The 21,070-nt window shown below is 35.4% G+C and overlaps 1 protein-coding gene across 1 annotated transcript; it reads right to left on the bottom strand.

The window, feature by feature from the left end:
- Positions 1 to 436: 436 nt before the first annotated feature.
- Positions 437 to 2,950, bottom strand: Dcaf12l2 (DDB1 and CUL4 associated factor 12 like 2). Its single transcript, XM_046467497.2, has one exon. The coding sequence runs from the start codon at positions 2,740 to 2,742 to the stop codon at positions 1,348 to 1,350; it is 1,395 nt and encodes a 464-aa protein (XP_046323453.1). The 5' UTR covers positions 2,743 to 2,950; the 3' UTR covers positions 437 to 1,347.
- Positions 2,951 to 21,070: the final 18,120 nt, after the last annotated feature.

Genomic DNA, 21,070 nt, shown 5'->3' with positions numbered 1-21,070 from the left:
TCATATGTAAAATGGTATACATTTATGCCTCCTACTTACATTGGAAGTAAAACATAAATATATCATATATATATATATATATATATATATATATATATATGTACTTAAAAGTACACGTACATTAGTGTAAATAAAAATGCACCTAGCCATCCTAAATTATACCAAGTGTATTAATTATTCAAGATATTATTTAATCTTTTAACTTATAAACATGTTTCTTTTTCAAAACCAAATGTACAAAATAATGTATGCAGAGCTGATGTTCAAGCTTCACCTTTTTTCTTGGAAAATTTTGACTCTGGTAAATATATTCCTAGTAGGAAATTTAAAAAGTGTACATTTAACCATTCAAAAATTTAAGTCTCACACATAGTTACTAAGATGCTGAACACATTTTATTTGTTTTTTTCTTGCAATACATCACATACTCATAATTGATTCAGACAAAAGAATTATCCATGTACTTAACACAAAAATGTAAACAACATCTACTCTGAGCACATCTTCTGGTCTTTCACTGTAAATGGCTACCTTGATGGTGTTAACTGAATACTACAAAATGTTTATCTTTTAAAATACCTGATTGTTCTGCCACACATAAGCCAGTTTTGAGTAGCACTCAAAAACCATAGCATAAATGCCACCCAGGAAGGTAAACAGAAAGACAGCAGCTTTAATGAAGTCTGAGGGTTTGGAGTGGTGATGCTCAACTTTTACTGAATAATCACAATTTTTGACTAATACCAAACAGTATTGTAATATTCCTTAACTAAGATAATACATTTTTAAAAATCATTTTATGCACCAATGAAATACAATCAACAAATACTGAGTTAACAACATCCCAATAAAATATGCTCACAATGGTGGCAATCAACTGCATTTTCCAATTGGAGTAAGTCTATATCTTCAGCCCAGCCAAAAGACACATTTTTAACGCACATTTTCCCCAAATACTATACATCTGAAATGTGTAAAGGTCTGAATATGTTATGGAAATACTGGTAAAACTAATGTACCAAATGGTATTGAGAGTAACGACTACATTAGCCTAAAGAAAAATATGTAAATCACTCAACAAAAGAAAACAAAGTTTAGCCTTGTATGAGAAAGCAGAAAGTAATGCTTTAGGCAAGGTGCAGAAAAGTCTTAAAGCCAAATTTTGAGTGCCCAAACCACCAATTTTGTGCTCTTTCTTTCTCTCTGTCTAATGCACAAAGCACAGGTAAGTTAAGTCAGGTCCACCTGTAAGACAAAGGGTAGAGTTACAAGGACAAATACAAAATTAAGAAAGTTAAATAGAGCTCAAATGTACATATGCCCATTTTCAGGACAAGGTGACCATTCTTAACTCCAGAGGCCTGCATAGTGCCCATGGAGGCCTGAAGGGAGAGGTCCCCCAGCTACAAAAAGCTTCATCTCAGGCCAGTTGTAGCAGTGAGTGTAGAGGGCATTGGGGAACTCCTCCACACCACCAAAGTAATTCACCCAGAGTTCATCATGGTTGAGCCAGCCTCTGCCACAGGTGAGTTTGAGCTTCTTCCCTGTGGGTCCCAGAAAAGAGTCCAGGCTGGCTGAGGCCCTCTCTTCCAGGAACTTCTGGGCACGGATGTCATAGAAGAGTAGGGAGCCATGGCCTGTGCCCACAGTGACTATGTGCTGGTAGAAGCTCAAGGAGCGCACACCTGTGCCGCCCTCTCTGGAGCACAAGGGCCGAATGTTCTGCTGGCGATGGCGGGGATCCAGGAAGGAGACGTGAGACTGGGAGCCCACCGCGTACAGGGACAATTCATCACAGTAGGTCAGGCACACGTTTTCTCGGCAGTAGGGCAGCCTGATAGACAGCAGCCTGGATAGGTGGCTTCGTGCTTTCCACAGGTGGAAATAGCCATCCAGGGACACTGCTCCCAGTTCCTGGTTCTTGCCGCTGAAGGCCAGGGCTCGCACTTTGCGGTTACTGGGGTTGCTGCTGGCCCTGGGGATGGACTCTATGTCCTTTGGATGGATGTGGGTGTACAAGGGAAGAGATGCATCCTTGTGCCAGGGACTGCTGCCAATAAACTTGTCAGGGTCCACGCGCCACAGTGCCATGGTGCCATCACGGGAGCCACTCACGGCCACAGTGTCACTCATCCAGGCAATGGCAAAGATCCAATCCCTGTGCCCATGGCGGTCACCCAGGCAAACGGGGTCCAAGGTGGGCAGCTGGTAGACAGCCAGGCTGTTGGGATTTTCGCCCCCGGTGGCCAGAAGTGTCTTGGAGGGATTTAATTCAATGGCATGGATGCCGCAGGTTGGCTGATCCCGGGTCAGGGCAGGCATCCGGTCCCGCATCAGGGGGATGCGATTGATTTGGCCCGACTGCACGTCCACCACAAAGAGAGTGTTACACTTGGTGCCACACACCACCTGCGTGGCGTTCAGCCACTGAGAAGCGAAAACCTTGTTGAGGGTTCCCAGGGCCAGCATGCGCTCAGTCAGCAGCTCGGGAAGCCTCTGCACCGCGTAGTCACGTAGCTTGCCCTCGAAGCCCGGGAGCCAGGCGCGACCCCACGCGCCCACCGTGCGGCCCTTTAGGTAGTACACCAGCGATCGAAGCGTGGCTGGCCGCTTCTGCTTCTTGGGCAGCAGCGGCCCCTCTCCGTGCCCCGCCGACATTAAGCCCTGGGACGACGAGCTCCCCGCTCCAGCCTCGAGCGCGGACTCTTTCCTCTTCCTGCTACCTGTTTGCTGTGGGGCCATGGTGGCTGGCGGGCAGACAGCTGAGGTTGTGGCAGCGGCACGGCAAAGGCGGCTGCGCGTGGCACCAGTGTTGGCTGCAGCGGCGGCAACGGCGGGGCTGGCAGCGTCTCCGCGTAAGCTGGAGCGCAGGGTCTCAAGTGCCAAGAGGCTGGGGCGACCGCTGGGCGCTGAGCCTACCGAGTCTGGGGTGGGTTGTCAGCAAAGAAGGCGACAGCCAGGAGCCCAGCAAGGAATGCGCGGAGGGAGGGAGCGGTGCGCGGGCGACAGCGGCTGCTAGGGTGGCACGGATCTAGGCGAGGGCGGGAAGTGCGGTCGTCTGGGAGGTGACAGCGAAGTCAGCTTGGGCAAGGACTCTGCGGGGGGCCTAAGTCTGAGAGACGGAGGCAGTGGGAGGGGCGGGAGGGCGTGGGTTGCGGGGTAGTGCTCGCCCAGCGGGGTGGGGGTGGGGAGGGGGCGGAGGAGGAAGAAGGAATGAAGCGGGGGAGGCGGGAAGATTCTTAGAGGCCGCGTTCCAGGACGCCCCAGTCCAAAACCTGGAGTTTCACTACCCTGATAATAGCAGCCAACTAGCCTTAAAATTCCTACTTGAATAAATCTGAAGCCTAAAATACAATCAAGCACCGAACTAGAAGCCTTAAATGTGATCTGTGGGAAGAAACAAATGTGCCCCTGATGTAATCTTAGGAGACCCTTGGATCAGATTGCACTTGGTAAAGAACGGGAGTGTTTGAAAGTGGAAGGGACATCCCTTTCCTGCTAGTTCCTTTCTGCTTTTCCTCCTTCCTCAGCACTTCTGCTAGTGGTGTCTTATAATTTCAACCAAATATTTTTTCTTCTTCTTCTCAAATCAAGGTCGCTGAACTCCTGCATCTGAATCCCTGAGGGGTGTCTTCCAAATATTGACCGCATTTCCATCCAGGGTGGGATAGGAAACCTTTGGTCCGAGGCATCCTTGAGAACTTAGAAGGCTGCAATGCGGAGGGCGGGTGGATCTGTAGGCGGGAATGTGGGAGGGGTAAAGAGAAAGATATTCCTCTGTGGTGTTTTTGAACCTCAGAGCTGAGCTGGAGGGAGAAGAGGTCCTAGAGAAACATACCTTTCTCCTTCTCCAAGCAGGATAAGTTCAGCCCACAAAGTAGTCCCAGAAGTCCAGGGAGAGCTCCGTCCTCTGTGGAAGGCTCTCTGGGGCGTCGGGGCAGTTCCCTGAGATATTCACAGGGAATAGCTATCCTCAGTCACAGATGGTGACTAAGAACTTCCAGAGAAAAAATATGGGCACAATGGTGAGGTGAAGATATTCAGAGCATGGGGTCTGCAGTTTTAGGAGTCAGATGGTCCATATCTGTTCTGCAAGTTCTGTAAAGCCAATCTGATAGCAGGACCAAACCAGGGCAAACCAGGTTTGCACAGTGGGGTCTACATTTGGACACCCCTCCAATAATTCAGATGCAGGAATTCAGCTACCTTGATTTGTATAAAGCACTGGAAGGCTGTGGGCTGGTACCTAATTTACATAAGCCTAATCCTCCCTCCAGAAAAACGCGTTGCCATGGATGAATGTGATGGGTGTGGGGCGTGGGGCTGTGGAGTGAATTAATTTTTATCAACAGTAAAAGATGATTATGAGGGTAGGGGTTGTGTCTTAGTGGTAGAGCTTTCCCCTAGGATGTGCAAGACCCTGGGTTCGATCCTCAAGACCACATAAAAAGAAACAAACAAATAAATAAATAAAATAAAGGTATTGTGTCCAACTACAACTAAAAAAGGAAATAAATAAATATTTTTTAATAAAAGTTAGTTATGAAAGCTATTTTGTTGCTGCTCTTTCCCCTGTCGCTAGCTATCACCATTTTTGCCAAGTAACCTCAAGTGCACAGACTCCAAGTACAAAATCCACAGGTCTGTCACATCACGCTAATCCAGCTGTTATTCGGGTGTCACCCCCTCAACATTCCTCCGCAGGTGTGATGCCTTTTCAAGAAGAGTGTGCAGATGGTGAATAGGTTGCAACCTAGCAGGGAAAAAATTGCCGATGATTTAATAGAGATGTTATTAATGGAGATTAACCAGAAATTCCTTTAACTTTACTTAACTAAGATTTCCTTCTGTATTTAAATTCTAACATAAAAAAACTGATATTATATGAGACCCCATGCATAGTTTTTGATGTGATAATAGACAAAATGGCTGAAAATTTGGGGTTTATTACCTATTTGGCTATCTGTGTATGTACTCTACCCAGATGCACACCCTTTTATTTGTAAACATAAATGATGCTTACATCATCAGCTATTATTATAGAGAACCTATAGGTGTCATGGTCTCTGGAGTGCTGTACTAAATAGACACTTCAAATGCTAAATGCTTTAACTTTCAGCCTCACAATAACTTTAAAAGGTAGGCTTTATTTTTATTGCGTTAATGTAAAATGAGGATACTGAAGCTCAGAAAGGGTTAATGACTCTCCCATTACACAGCTAGTAAATAATAAAGTCAAGATATAAATCCCTCTGTGACTTCAACATTTTTGCAAATGACTACCACCATATGTTATTTTACAAATACTTATTTCTGTTTATTATTCTTTAAAACCATGTAATCTCACCTATCATGGAAACTTTACAGATGTTATGTTTTGTGTGTTATTGAAAGCTACAATTTCCACAATGAATGAATAGTAAATGCAACTTATGTACATGCTTCATATGATATTTTAAGACAAAATATGATTCTGAAACTTTGGTTTACAAGTTCTTTTTAATTAATATTTATAAGACCTATATTCACATCTAGTGTATTTTTTAATCTTTGGTAAAAATAACACCTATCTATAGTCCTGGTATCATGTCACCTTACTCTTTTGCTACATAAATATACACTGTTTAGGTATAATAATGTATTTAGGTATAATTCAATGTTCAGATGATTGTTTGTATTGATAAATGAGGTATATTAATTTCATCTAGAATATTATATCTGAAATACTTTTCATTTGCATTTACAGTTTCAAAAATCTATGAGTGCTTTACTGAAAGACATACAAACAACTTCCAGAACCGAAGCAAGTAATGCTCAGAGATGCACAGGTGTTAATATCAACTTTTAATTTTGAATTTTTATTTGTATCTGATTGCTTCCATTTTTAATAAAATGCACTCCAAATATATAGAGTCATAAACACTTATTGTTGAAGCAGTGAATGAAAATTTCAGATATTTGCATAGCCTCTTTCTTTCTTTCCGTCTTTCTTGGTGCTTGCATGCACGTGCTAGGAAAGTGCTCTACCACTGAGCTATATTCCCAGACCTCCAGATAGCCTACTGAAAGTCAGGGTCTCCATTAGGTGTTTAAAGATATTTTGTGATTGGGCTGGGGTTGTGCTCTGTGGTAGAGGGCTTGCTTCACATATATGGGGCACTGGGTTCGATCCTCAGCACCACATAAAAATAAGTAAACAAAATAAAATTATTGTGTCCATTCATAACTAAAAAATTTTAAAAATATATTTTGTGATATCTTCTTTACATTTGTATGTATAACTATTGTATTATCTTTATCAAAAAGTATAAATGTAAGACACTAAAAAATGAAATATAGTTAATAAAGCTTGTTTTAAATTAATATATGGTAATGATACCGTGTTATTTATAACAGACACAAGGCAAACTAGTCTTGAATGATTAAATTGAATAAATTTTCACTTAATCTCTAGTTATAATACAGTTGTACCATTTCAAGCTGTGACCTTGTCAGGTCTCCTAAGATAAGCTGCTGTGAATCTGTTTTGTAGTCAGATGGTCTTCCAAGTCTCATGATGCAGAAACTGGTAGAGATGACTCAGCAAACTATGCTTCCTCTTAGAAAGACACTACCAAAGGCATATTCTGTTGAATGGAATGGGGTAAAAAAAAAAAGATTTATCACATTATTATTCTTACTAGAAACTGAATTACAAAGAAGGAGGCAACTCTGAATCAATGACCTTTTTGTTTATCACACCCCTTTCTGTCTTCCTAAGAGAAAGAAATGTGTCAGAGCCCCAACTTGGGTGGGCTTTGTTTTATGAGAGGGTAGATTCAGTGTTGATTACATTTTATGGGAGGCACTACAATGTAGTGGTTAAAGAGAGCATGTTCTAGAGTCAGATAACATTATTTTAGTTGTATTTCTATAGCTTGATGGCTTTGTAACAGGGCTATGTATTATATTTACCTTGCCTTTATTCCCTTATTTGTAAAATGTGAATAATAGTAGCATCTATGCCATGTGGTCATTTTAATGATTAAGTAAGATTGAATACACACACACACACACACATACCACCACATCACTGGGAACAGCATCTGGCAGATTATAAGCACCTAATACATTTCTCTTAAATCTTAACTGCATTCTCTCCTTTCCCTTATTTAACTTTATAATGGCAATGTGGTAGTCATGCTGTTGATGGTTTTTTGTGCAAACACAGATTCACCATTGCTACAAACTAGTACACACAAGGATGATTGATTTTTATTAAGGTTGACTATTTGTCCACTTATAGAAATCCGTATTCTCTTACCAATCTATAGGTAAATATTAATTTGGTAATAATGTACTGGAATAATTTTACAGTATTTTAGTAGATCCTCAGTTTGTGAAAGGGCTCATTCTAAAAAACAGCCAATACTGGATTCCTACTACTAATAGCTATGGATGTAAATATGTGCTCTGAACAAAGAATTGATCTTTTCCTTAATTTAGGGCATTTCTCACCAACTGATATAAAGTACTTAAATTGGATACAAGTGACTAAATAAGGATAAGGGTCATGCCGTGACACTGGTTGGCATGTAAAGGAAGTCCTGAATGAGATTATGCTTACAAAAATTGATTGAGAAGCCATTCTATTCCATGCTAGCAATGTTTTAACTGGGTATAGATACTCAAATATTATTTTCCCTATCTTTGATATCAGTTTACCCGTAACTCCAAATGCACAATATATGCCAATGAATCCTAATTTTATATCTCCATCCCAAACCTGCGAGTCCAACTTTCTACTTGATACTGTGAATATCAAAATAGAAATACAAATTCAACATGTATAACCTCAAGATCGTGATTTCAACTCCAATGTACCTGAACTTTTATTATTTCCTGTCTTAATCAGTAGCATCACCATCCAGTCACTGTGCAAATTAGGTTTCCAACAATAATCTTTCACACATATCTCTTCCTTATCTTCAGTTCCAGCATTCTACCTTCTAACATGTCTTAAATCCATTTCATTTTCAACGTCTCCATTGCCACAGGACTTTCCCAAACCACTATTTGGTCTTGACTGAAACACTACATTTGCCTGCTGAGTGATTTTCCTGCAACCAGTCTTGCCTTCTTGCACTCAGTTCTACACACTGCAGCCACAGCAATGGTTTCCAAATATAAATATGCTCACGTCACTGCACCTATCTAAACAAACCAGTATTTGCCTATTGCCTTATGAGAAAGATCAAAATCATTAACACAAGCCTACAAGGCCTAGCATGGTATGACCTTTGTGGTCCTGCCACATTTCTACCTTCTCCTGCCATATTTCTACCTTCTCATTTTTTTTTTCTGCTCAGGCCATACTAGTCCATTTAAATTTCCTCAGCACTGTTGCATAAATAACTTCATGCCTCAAATCTTTTTTGCTTACTGTTCTTTCTGCCTGGAATGCTTTTTGCCTGTGGGTCTTTCCCAAGTTTTACCCCCACACACACACAGATATCTGAACTTTTAATCAGAACTTTTAACGTATCCTTCAGATTTCAGATGAAGTGTTACTTTATTGAGGAAATTGTCTTCGACTCCCCAAAACAGGTCAGATCTCTCTTCTCCTATTATACACAAAGATCATTTTAAAGTTGCTTTTTATGGCTTTTAACACATTGAAATTTCATTGTTATTTATGTTACTCTTTGTTTAATACGTCTATCCACCAAATGAAGAAATGCTCCCTGAGGGCAGAGATAGTATTCCATGTATTCACTATTGTATCTCCAGTGTCTAGCTTGTCATAGAAGTGCTGAATAATTGCTGAATGAAATTTTAGGGACATTGGATCCTTACACTATTTTAGGGACAAAACCATTAACATGATTTGACTAACCACCTCTTAATTTAACAAAGGTTGGAGGAATACAGTTTGCTGCCTGAAATTTTATAGTTTGTCTAATCGTTTACTCTTCCCTTGCTTCTATCATGATTCTTTCTGGATCTATTAAAAATATAATCCACTACATTTTCCAAAAGGTTAATTTTCTATTACTATGAATCTCTAGATTGATTTATGTGATAGACAGTCCCAGAAAAATTATATAAATAGTTTTGAAACACAAAACTCTGTCAACAATCCAGCCCAAAATGACATAAGATTATTTCCTATTTTCATCTATTAACATAACTGCAAGGACAAGCATCAGCTATGACAGGGTGGTATAATTTGAAAGTAGACATTCAGCATTTAATGCTTACCTAAAATGTGTGTTTTAATACCATGTAATAATCAGAGGAGACTGCAAGGATTTGATATTATTTCAAATCAAATAAGCTTCTATATTGATTTAATAGTTTGATATACCTTTTATATACATTGAAACTTCCTATGTTGTTGTAGAAAAAGTTTTGTGTATATAAATATGTGGATGGTTTTCCTGTTAGAACTAGAGTCACATCATTAATATACTACTGTCAATAGAAAGGCTCAACATTTATTATGTAAAATCCTAAAATCATTGTTTTCTTCCTATTTTAATTTTAAATTTTAATTGATGTAATATCTGTAATTATTTTGGGGTACACTCTTATAATTTGATATATGCATACAATGTGTGATGATCAAATCAAAGCATCTGGCATTTCCATCTCCTTAAAATATTATCATTTCTCTGTTTTAAGAACTTTCAGACACTTCTCTGGTTATTTTGAAATGTGTAATTAATTGTTGCACAGTGTTGTTACCTTATTCTCATTGTTTTTTACAGTTATCGTCCAAATTTTATTGATAAATTCACTGTAAATTCTAGAAGCATGGATACTCATTCAGTTGCTTTCATAGGAACATTTTATAGCTAAGTCATCAGGTAAAAAAAAGCGGAAAACTACTTATTTGCATCAAGCTTCACATGGTTTTTCTACCTTTACAAAAGTGCTTAGTAATTATTGTTCTGATCATTTTCTGGATAGTCCACCTATGCCACGTTCTGCTACAACTTAGGAGTTTGAGTGGAACTCTTGTCCAAGTACATTACAATTATTCTGAATGCACTTCTTAAGCAACACCTGGTTTGGTTGGTAGATATTGTAACATCCGATCTCAATGGAAAAGAAAAAAAAGGATATTTCAGCCTGATGAGAATCCTGGTCATACTTCTCAACTTTCATAAGAGAACCTTATCACATTATTATAGCACAGTGTACAACAGCATGAGCTGTTTATTTTTATTATTTTTAAAAAATTCATTTTATTTTATTTTTTGCTACTTTTAAGTTATACATTACAGTAGAATCCATTTTGATATAACTATATAAGTATGGAATATATCTTATTCTAATTCAGTCTCCAGTCCTTCTCCTTCCCCTTTCCTTTCCTTACCCTCTGCTCCCTTCCCTTTATTGATCTTTCTGTCATTTATGCATAGTTATTTTTATTTTTTAAAATTAGTGTCTTGTGGATGTACATGAAGATGAAATTCACTATGGTGTATTCATATATGTACATAGGAAAGTTATTTCAGATTCATTCCCAGTCTTTCCTTTTCAGCAGGGGTTCTAAAACAAACAGAAAAGAACAAAACCAAACAAAAACCTGATAAAGTGTGAGTCCTTAGACAACTTACTTGACCTTTCTCTGCCTCACTTTGTCACAGATAAATGAACTTTCTACCTATAATACTGTATATAAGCAAATAAGTAAACAATATCTATCATTAAAGATCTGGAATTCCCAGCTAAGGATCTGGCCATAATAGCAACATAGAATACCACTACTTTAGATCTCATTGGAGAATGTAAGTGACATATCTCTATCCAGGCTTACCTTCCTCTAGATTGTTCACCATCTCCTTTTCTACATACCAAATTTGTACTCCTCCTTTAATTCTAATCTCAAACACTACCACCACTATATCTCATTCGACTCTGCTATATAGATTTAAGGGCATCTTTTTGAACAATATGCACATACTTTCATTGCAGGCATCAACTTGCAATTCTAAACTGCAAACCTCTTTAAGATAGAAATATTTTTAAAAATACATTTGGATTCCCCAAATCTAGCACAGTGCCTGACATACCGACATCCCATAAATATTTGCTGAATGAACAAATGAATTTGGCTTCTAAGAAAGCCCTTGTTAATAAAATATAATAGCATTCTGAATGCTGATTCATGTACTCTCAAGTTTTATTCTCGAATCACCTTAATCCACTGTATTATGCAATCATATCTTAGTATTTGCTGAATCAGTTTCACTCACTTACACATTAGTGTTATCCTTTAAGCAGTTATCAGAGGTCATTAAAAATAGCCAAACAGCTCTATGAATATCCTTTCAGCATTTATTGTAAATCTGTTATGAAGGGCATTATTCATCATATTGCTCAATGTCCCCTTTATACAATGTCACACAGTTAATTAATTTATATTTGAGCCTAAAAGCCTTTATCTCTGTGGAATTATTCTATTTCCTCTTTTCTGATGACAAAAACTATACCTGAGTGAAGGCTATGAAGTCAAAGAGTCCTTGGTTTGAATTGTGGCTCTATTTAGAAGTTTAGTTTTATGACAATGGGCAAGAGAGTTTTTTTTTTTTTTTTCGAACTCAGTAACTTCATCTGTAAAATGATGTTTCAACATCAACTCTCCATTGTCAAAGTATAGACACATATAATATCAAAGTGCATATAAATTTCCTGGCACATGGTATGTGTTCAGTCTGTAGTAAAAAATATTTACTCTTTTCTACTTGATAGTTAGGAAACACAATGACTAATATAGTACTAAGTCATTATAACTATATCAACTTTTTCAATTTTTTTCTTTCTCAATCTTGATTTTTTTATTTTCTAGAGTTTTATTTTTGAAAGCCAACTCAGTTACTTATCAAAAGTAGGTATACAAAATATATAGAAGTTATATAAAACAAAATTATCAGTGAACTCTGTAGAAAATAATAACCACCAGTTACTTGGAAAGCCTAAACTAATAATTATCATACACTGATGTAAAGCTGAGAAATAAATATTTAGTTGTATGGAACCCAGAGAAAAACCCCAATGTTTCTTTAAGCTTCTCCCTTTTTAGGTGCAATGTTACCATACATACCACCATTAGAGGTCATTCTAGGGGTTCTTCTCTGAACAGGTCTTTTGATATATAAATAATTATGTAGCTATTAAGGCATCATTGGCTTGTTATCATCAAGATTTTTGAGATCAAAGATAGAAAGTGGCACCGAGAGAATAAAGTTGTCAAAAAGAGAAGAACAGAAAGGAATAAAATGATTAAAATGTTTTGCAAATAAAAAGGAAGAGAAGCATAGAATATTGACTTTGCCTATACCTCAATTTGCTTTATAGAGAGCTTCCCTACTATTATCTGGAATATAACTAAAAAAAAGAAAAAGTCACTTTACAATATGCCCCTTAATTAAAAAGATCAACTATGAAACATGTATTTGAATTGCTCACTGATATCCTTGTGATCAAAATGGAGAAAAGTGAGTAAGGTACTAGAGCAATTTGGTATATTGCAATGTAAAGAATTAATGATTAATGGTTGTAATTACTCAACAATGACACATGAAATGCCTGTAATATATTATGAAGGAATTAGATAGTAGGAAATACAAAGATTAATGAGACTTAAAGTCTTTGCTTTCAATGAATTGGCATCTTTATGTGACAAAGACACAAAATGGAAGAACCAAGGGAGAAGGCCAAAATCATTCACCAAAATTGGATCAGATCTATGTATCAGAAAGTTTGTCAAGATATTTGGGAATATTATATAGTTATATATTTCCTGATATATATTCATATATTATGAACATATACTTCTATATGTATATTTATTATACATGTACATTTTATATATGATTATAGCTTTCATTTATTGATAAATTATGTTGTAATGAATATTGTATATATCTTTATTCTACACAACAAGCCTACATAATAGACCATAGTCTTTTTACTTTATAGATTAAGACACCAGGTTTAATGAAGTGAAAAAGCTCAAAAGTGGTGGAGGTGAGATTCCAGTTTAGACCTCTGTCCTTTGTCAAGTCAAACTATGTTCCCTGGAATATTATTGCTCAGGTATTCCCCAGGATCTAGAGAGCTCTCCAGAGGATGAAATGGACTTGAGAATTGGACCAGATAAGTCAATATGTCCAACTCCTAGTGCCTGACCCATTGAATGATTTGAAAAGTTCCACTAAATCTTGATGAGTGGAATGGAGACCTCAGGCCCTGGGATGATCTCCAGTCTTCCTATCTTTCCATGGCACATATCTCTAGGTGTGATGACAGCTTCTATGATGTGCCCCCAGAATCCACACCTCTTGGGATCCATGTCCTTATGAAGTTTTCCCAATTTGTTGTAGGACAAAGGTAATAGAATATCACTTCTGTGAGTAGCTTTTCCTTCTTGCTTTGTCTTTCATTCTGATCTCTCTCTGGCTCACTCTGAGAGAAACCAGATGCCATAGTGTGAGTTCCATTTTGAAGAGTCTTATTGTAAAGAACTGATATCAGACATCAAGGACCTGAGGCCTTCCTTATGTTCACCTGAAAGATACTTCCTTCACCCTTGTCCCAGGTGAGCTATGAGCCCGAGATAATGCTTTATTTGCTACCTAAGGAAGGACCCTGAGCCAGAGGCCATCCACATAAGCTATGCTAGATATTCCTGATCCAAAAAACTGAAGAAATAAAGTAATTGTTTTATTAGCCATGATGTTCTGAGGTAATTTGTGCAATGATAGTAAATAATTTATACAACAGGAAAAAAAATAATTCCCCAGTTTATAGAGGGCTGATTGGTGATTGAACAATGACAACATTCAGGTTGCTGACACAATAAAAAACAATGTGTATGTGGCTTGAACTCTTGACACATCAAAATATTTACTGATCATTTACTAAATACCAGACCTGTACTATTAGTTCTTTCAAACAACTCCATAGAAACACTATGTTCAGCCCTATTTTTTGAGAAAAAAAATTTAGACACCGAATTTTCCAAGTTTGCACATTCATTAAAGTAGGAAAATTTAGATTTGGATATGAAATTATGACTTTAAATTTAGCATTATTAAACTATTAGCCTTATTGCCTCATCTATACCTAATCTAATTAAATTCTCATATTGTTGCCTAGAGGTTTGCTAAGTGATTCTCTCTCTTTTTACTTAATAAGGATATGAAAAGAATTTTTATCAAATTTATAGATGAAATTTAATTGAGAAACAATATAAATATGATACAGAACAGAAATGGGATTTTAAAATACCGATAAATTGGGGCAATGTTCCAAATTAAGCATAGTTTTATTTGATAGGAATATGTGCTGTATTTGCATATTTAAAATATTTAAGTAGCAAATGCAAGTGACATGGCTTAGAAAACCATGACACTTAGAAATGTGTGTCAAAGGACTTTGGTATTCTACTTAACAGTAAGTCCAAAGAATGAATAAGAAAGGCTCTCTGACTCTAGATTCTAGTAATCAACGTACGGCATATAAAATGAATCAATTGATAATTCTGTGAGTTTAGATTATATGCGATGTACTGCATTCAAAATTGATGACTATTTTAAATGTTTTTAAATCCACTAGAAGTATGCATTATTATGGAATTGTGGGGGTGATTTCTTTTCCCCATAGAACACTTTCCAATACACACTGCAAATCATTTTCTTTAATCACAAATTTATTTCATTGAATTTTCCCTTCTATTAAATTTCAAGGATTATATAGATTTTTATACATGACATATAGAGATAAGTTATATATCTATTAATATAATTTCAGTAAAAGGGATTAATACACAACATGATCATTAGTTCTGATAAACTTTATAAGAAGAACACTAGAATATATTTATATTAAAGCAAGCAGAATGGTGTAGGGACTTGATGTTAAACTGTTTAAAGACTGTGAAAGGGGTTAAGATGGTGTGACAGGAAGAAGAAAATTATCACTGCAGGGTAGCATGAGAAATATTTTAAATATTTGATGGGTTGTCCTGTGGAACAGAGATCAGAATTATTTTATGTTGTGTTAATAACTAAAATTAAATAAAGAAAGGAAATTCAAGAGAACCAATTTCAGTGAAATACAAGGGAAATCTCTCCAGGAGAGCATTTAAAGATGGATTGGGCAGCTTCACAAAGGAGAGAGCTGCAAATCATCCCATAGTTAAGTACTATCCATTAAGTAGCTAGTACATGTGAAGTATTCAATGTTAAAATGAATACATTTCAGATAAGAGAGGAAACATTAGGTCATTTGAGTTAGAGAAACGGTAAGACCCTTTCATACTCTGAAAGTCTATGATTAGCACTGCAACTGAAAAATGTTAGTATGTTATATATCATTGTAAACTGTGCATTTCAGAATGTGGAGGCCACAAAACTGACAATAAAAGAATAATAAAGACATATTAGATTTATATGCTGTAGAAATATCATCTACTATAGTGCCAAACAGATGATAACTGTTGATCTGCACAGTACACAGAATTACAAAAATCACCAAAGTCTGTTTTAATAAAGCATAAATTATTAGCTCAATTTTTGTGAAATTTTAAAAATTTAGAAACTATATGAAATAAGGAATCACTTTTTCTCCTGTTAAATGATGAAAGAAGATATACACTGAAATATTCTCATTTTTTTACTGAATGGTTGGTCTAGTGGGCAGTAGTTAAAAATTTCAGAAATGAGACTTAAATCTCCTTATCAATAAATAATACTGATGTACCTGTTAATATATATTATTTGAGGATCTATTAATTGTGCAATGATGTGCTAGCTCTGTAGGACATGTGAAATAAATAACAAGTAATATAAAGAGACATAGAGGAGTCACAGCATGTCTTACAGGAAAGTTGAGAAGGAGATTTTTCATTTCAGACTGTGTCACTAAGGGAAGAATTCATGGAGGAGATGTGACTTTCTTGAACATCGAAGGTTATTTGAATAACATGGATAGTACAATGTAGAAAACAGTCTGATTGAAGTGGCATAATTATGTTATGGAAAACTGGAAACTTGACTTGAGCAACTAAGCTAAGGGTAGTCCTGTTACAGAGGGACTTGAAGCCACCCAGAATAATATTAGTCAGTGGGAAATGCCTTATGTTTTTGAGAATATTAATGACATGATGAGAGTATTATACAAAGAAAATTAGAGGAGTTATGACTTAATGGGTGGGCTTAATCAGGGAAAAATAAACTGTACAGAAAAGTAAGATTTAGGACTGGGGATGTAGCTGAGTGATGGAGTGCTTGCCTATCATGCTCAAGGTCCTGGGCTCAATCCTCAGATCCATAAAAATAAAAAAAAGATTTAAAAAATTTAAAAAGTAAGCTAGAATAACCTAGTCACAAGGGAATAGGATTTTAGGACAAGGTGTCTGTTTTGAATTTCAAGGTACAGACATATATAAATAATACTAACAAAGTTTTGTTTTGTTTTGTTTTTTTTTTTTTTTTACTGTCAGGGTATAGAAGATGAATACAAATAAATAACTACAAAATCTACAAAATTATGAGTTTATGAATGTATAGATAAGAAAATTTAAAAGCTGAAGAAAAGGAGCATGAGGAGAGAGGTTTTTAAATTGATTGATTAGTTGACAAAGTACATTTAAGATGGCTTGATATAAAAAATCATATCCTCATGGTTTGCAAAACTTCTTTGAATCGTATCTACATATTTAACTTTTGATTACCTCTTAATAGCAACCACAAATACAAAACCTTAGTATCGTTTGGCTTTTCATACTGGCAACATAACAGATAAAAGAGATTTTAGAATTTGTTATTTAAGAATGCTAAAAAATCATCACCTTAAAATTCCTGCACAAAATATAGTGGTAAGTATTAAGGAAAACAGAAAGCTATACTAGCACCATCATTGCTTTCATTCTTTAGAAAATTAGAGAATAAAAAATTAGTTAGAGTGGGATGGAGAATAGGTCACTGAGGAAGGTAAAAGATTGAGTGCTAGTTGTATAGTTGTAATTGTCTCTCATGCAAATAGTCTTGTTTGTCTTGGCAAGGAAAATTCAGTTCTGTTTAGAAAAGCAACTACCTTCATCATCATTGTTTTGTTTTGTTTTTTTTTTCAAGGAAGATATACTCAGTACACTCAGACAAAAAGGAGAAAAGTTAACATGGTTAAGGAAATCATTCTATATGCATTTGGGACATTTAAAAATGAGCACTGTACTTTTTATATTCCAGTGTTCTGGGAAATTACTAATAAAACCTGAATATGAAAAAGAAATAAGAAAAAAAATCCAAGAAGTTTAAACTTCTAGAACTTGGGATCATATCCATGTACTGTCAAAACAACTATTTAAGAATTCCCAAAAAAATATATTCAGATCATTTTGATATGTTTTATTATAAAGTATCTTGGGATACTGTATCTGTAGACATCCAATAAATATAACTAATGATAGTAATGTTTTACAAGATAATTTAAAAATCAGTCTATAGGGTTGGTAAGTAACTAAAGCCTTGTTCTGTGGTTGTAAAAACATTTCCTGTGCAACTAGACTGACAGTGAAATGATTATACTGATCCCTTCAAAACAGAAAAACCCTGCCCCTACTTTGAAGTGGATATATAATCCTAGTTCACACAAAGTGAATTGGGCAAGGACTTGTGAGTGTTTAAAATTTCCTTTTGTACATACCAGTATGTCCAAGAATAAAAAGAATCCCACCAAAGGAAAAGTTGGAAACATCGGTAACAAGAGAGAAATGTAATGATTTACCTTTAAACTCTCTAAATTTTGAAACTGATGAAAGTTAAATTTACAACTACAGAACCTCATGCACTTAAATGAGCTATTTTTGTTCTCTTGCATGCAATCTCCCTCTTATTTTCCTGCTGGGATCCAGAGACAAAGCAAAATAAATTTATAGTAATAAAATTAAGGGTTTAAACATGCTGTTTTTCTGCATGTTCATAAAGATTTTTTTTTCTACCTACTGTTATTTGCTATGGAGTTTCAAATACACTTGATTTGGTTCTTAGAAAAGCCATTTTGTCACAAAAGTACAAAAATGGAACTTTGAAAACCTAATAAATTTAATAAAATTATATTACAGACTATCGTGAATGAAACAGTTTGTGGTTGCTAATATCACAAACAATATTGAATTAACACATGAAAACAGAAGCAACCATCCCTTCTTCTTTAACTTTTCAGTAAAATAAAAACATTTTTGCAACTTTCAGATGAAATCATGTTCTGAAATTTAAATCATATGCTTTTGTTGGCATGATATAGACTACTGACCTTCTTTAAGTACATAAAGCAGGGTGTCTTATGTTGTTTGAAGATATTTTGAGTTTGCTTTTTAATGTGAGCTCTAAGTGAACAAGGAGTCTTGCTTGAACATGTTTAGAAAGTGGAGATGGGTGCCAGATCCCAACTTTCCAGTTGAGAGCTGGCTAGCTGCCCTATTCAATATTCATCCACTGAGCAGAAAAATATTGATGTTCACAGAAGAAAATAATTAAATATGTATTTTAAGAGTGTAAATAAAATATGTCACTTTATAAGCATTTGAGGATTAAGAAAAATCAGACATTCTTTTATGGACATATTGAAACAAGCAATGGTCAAAAGAAAGATAGAATGTCATAAGTTTTACTTACTTTATCTTGCAATTATCACACCAATGTGATTGTTATTACTGGAAGCATATAAAGTTAAGTATTATCTAATTTCATGAACACTGCCAAAAAAACAATGATCTAAGATTCAAACATTGTGTATGAAGAGGGATTGGGAAGATATTCACCGATCCTCCTAAGTCTTGTGTTTTCTATTATGGATTAATTTCATTCCCTCTGAGCTACTGACTCATCGATTTGCAAAACTCAGGAGATGAAGGTAGATATTTTCAAAGAGTATTTTATGCTTTCCCAGAGACACAGAAATTATTGGGACAAGTTAAAACTGTCACATACATATATTATTGAAAACTGAATTATATCTCCTGCAATGTGTAAATTGGTCTAAGATGCCACATTGAAGTTCAACAATACTCCACTCCTTCTGACCTTTGCAATTAATAGTCTTGACAAGACCATCACTGAATAAAACTGGGGCAGATGGTGACTCTCAACATATATTCATTATGTACCATTAATGAATAGAAATAATTTTGTTCTTTGGGAGCATTTCAAAGTGATACTAGTTACAAATATTACTAAGTTGACATGAAATTTTGAAAATTAAAAACTAGAGCAATTACAGACTTCCAGAATGAAAATTCCTTTTCCTATCACATGAATGATTTATTTCACTAGTTACATATCTCTTCATATGTGTGCCCATCTTTCTATTAAATGCTCAATAAATACTTGAATAAATGAAGGAATTGCTCTTAGCTTCTTAAAGGAATGAACCATGACCTAAATGTCTCTCCATCCTCTGAGAACATCAGAGTATTTGACACAAAGCAGAATCTCAGAAAATGTTCATTCTATATTTATTCCATAGTGTAGATTAAATGTATGAATACTTGCCAAGCTTATCAAGCCTTCCTATAAACTTCAATGTCTGCAAGATTCCTCTTATTTTAAATTCTTAAATATTTGAGGATCTCATTTAGAACCTAGCTACATACTTACTAAAAATATTTATATGTGAAATACACAAATAGTAACCTTCTGAAGAATATTTTAATGTACTTTTCTTGATCGTTTACATAAATTAGGAAAGATCAAAGTCTTAGAGGACAAACATATTGGTTTGAATCCTGAGTTCACCAGGTTACAAACAGTGCAATATTAGGTAAGTTATTAAGCTTCTTTGAGTCTCTTTCCTTACATACAAAATGTTGTTTGTAATATGTATCTCAGATAATTAAGTTACAAATATGAAAGTTCATTGTGAGAAAAATAACTGCAGAATGCAGACAACAATTTCTGTAAGCTGTTTTCTGTGAAATTTGCTTTTTATCATCCATAATTTTGTTGATATTATTAAGGTATGCTTAACTAAATGCCATCATCTGAGAATTAAATTTTAAGTTCTCACAAGAAAGCTGAGGCATCTGTCTATAGACAAATGTTATGTTTTGACATTGTTTTATCCTTAAGATCATTTAAGAGGGACAAGATAAACATTAGAATCCTGACTTTTCTACTTGACTTTGGACAAGTAACTAAACCTCTCTGAATTTTATATTTCAAACCTTTAAAATGAGAATAATAATATATATATTACTGCTTCTAAGGTTATTCTAAGCATCAAATGATATGAATGTGAAAATACTTTGTAAAGTACCAAGAACCATGAATCTGTTAAGTATTTATTATTATTGCCTTTCTTCTATTAGATTCATGTTGGTAGTTGTGTTCATTGATTTGTCAGAAGCTATTATTTAGTGTTTAAGAGAATCGACTGAGCATAATGACAGAAGTTTCTTAGGAAACACATCACACGTCATCTACAATGATAAATTTTTATTTCAGTCTCTACTACAGATGTGATATGTGACCTTGAAAAAATAATTTGCTTTTTTTATTCCCCAGCTCTTAAAATGAGAGCAAGAGCAACCAATTATTGCAGGTTAATATGTGGATTGCAAGGATGATAACACATAGTAAGATGCTAGATTAAGAAGAACACTGCAATTGCAAATGTATCAGGGTGTTTCCCGTTGACAATAAGGATTTTTCATTATCCAATGTGTTTCTTTGGCTAAGAAAGGCACTGAGTCAGAATTTCCCTTGCCATTAAACTACTATGTTAACATTTTATTAAATGGAACTGTAGTAATTCCAAAATGTCAATGTAAGTAGCTCACTCCCAGAGAGAAGATTTTCCACTGGGAGAATCTGGTTTATTCATTTGTAATCAGAACACTCCAAGAATGAACCTGTAAAATTTATAATAAAATATTCCTCCAAATATTTAACTATTGAGAATTGTCATATACAATATGATAAAAAAAAACTTCAGTGATTTTTAAAAAATCAAAGTATTAATTACAAATACTATCATTCAAATGTCCCTTAATTTTGAATATTATTTAGCATTAATTGCT

The sequence above is a fragment of the Marmota monax genome, unplaced genomic scaffold (genome assembly GCF_021218885.2).
Source record: "Marmota monax isolate L192 unplaced genomic scaffold, Marmota_monax_Labrador192_F-V1.1 WCK01_AAM20220418_F8-fsc00054, whole genome shotgun sequence".
Classification (NCBI taxonomy): Eukaryota; Metazoa; Chordata; class Mammalia; order Rodentia; family Sciuridae; genus Marmota; species Marmota monax.
Note: the sequence above shows the minus strand (reverse complement) of the source record. Positions and strands in the feature narration are given on the sequence as shown.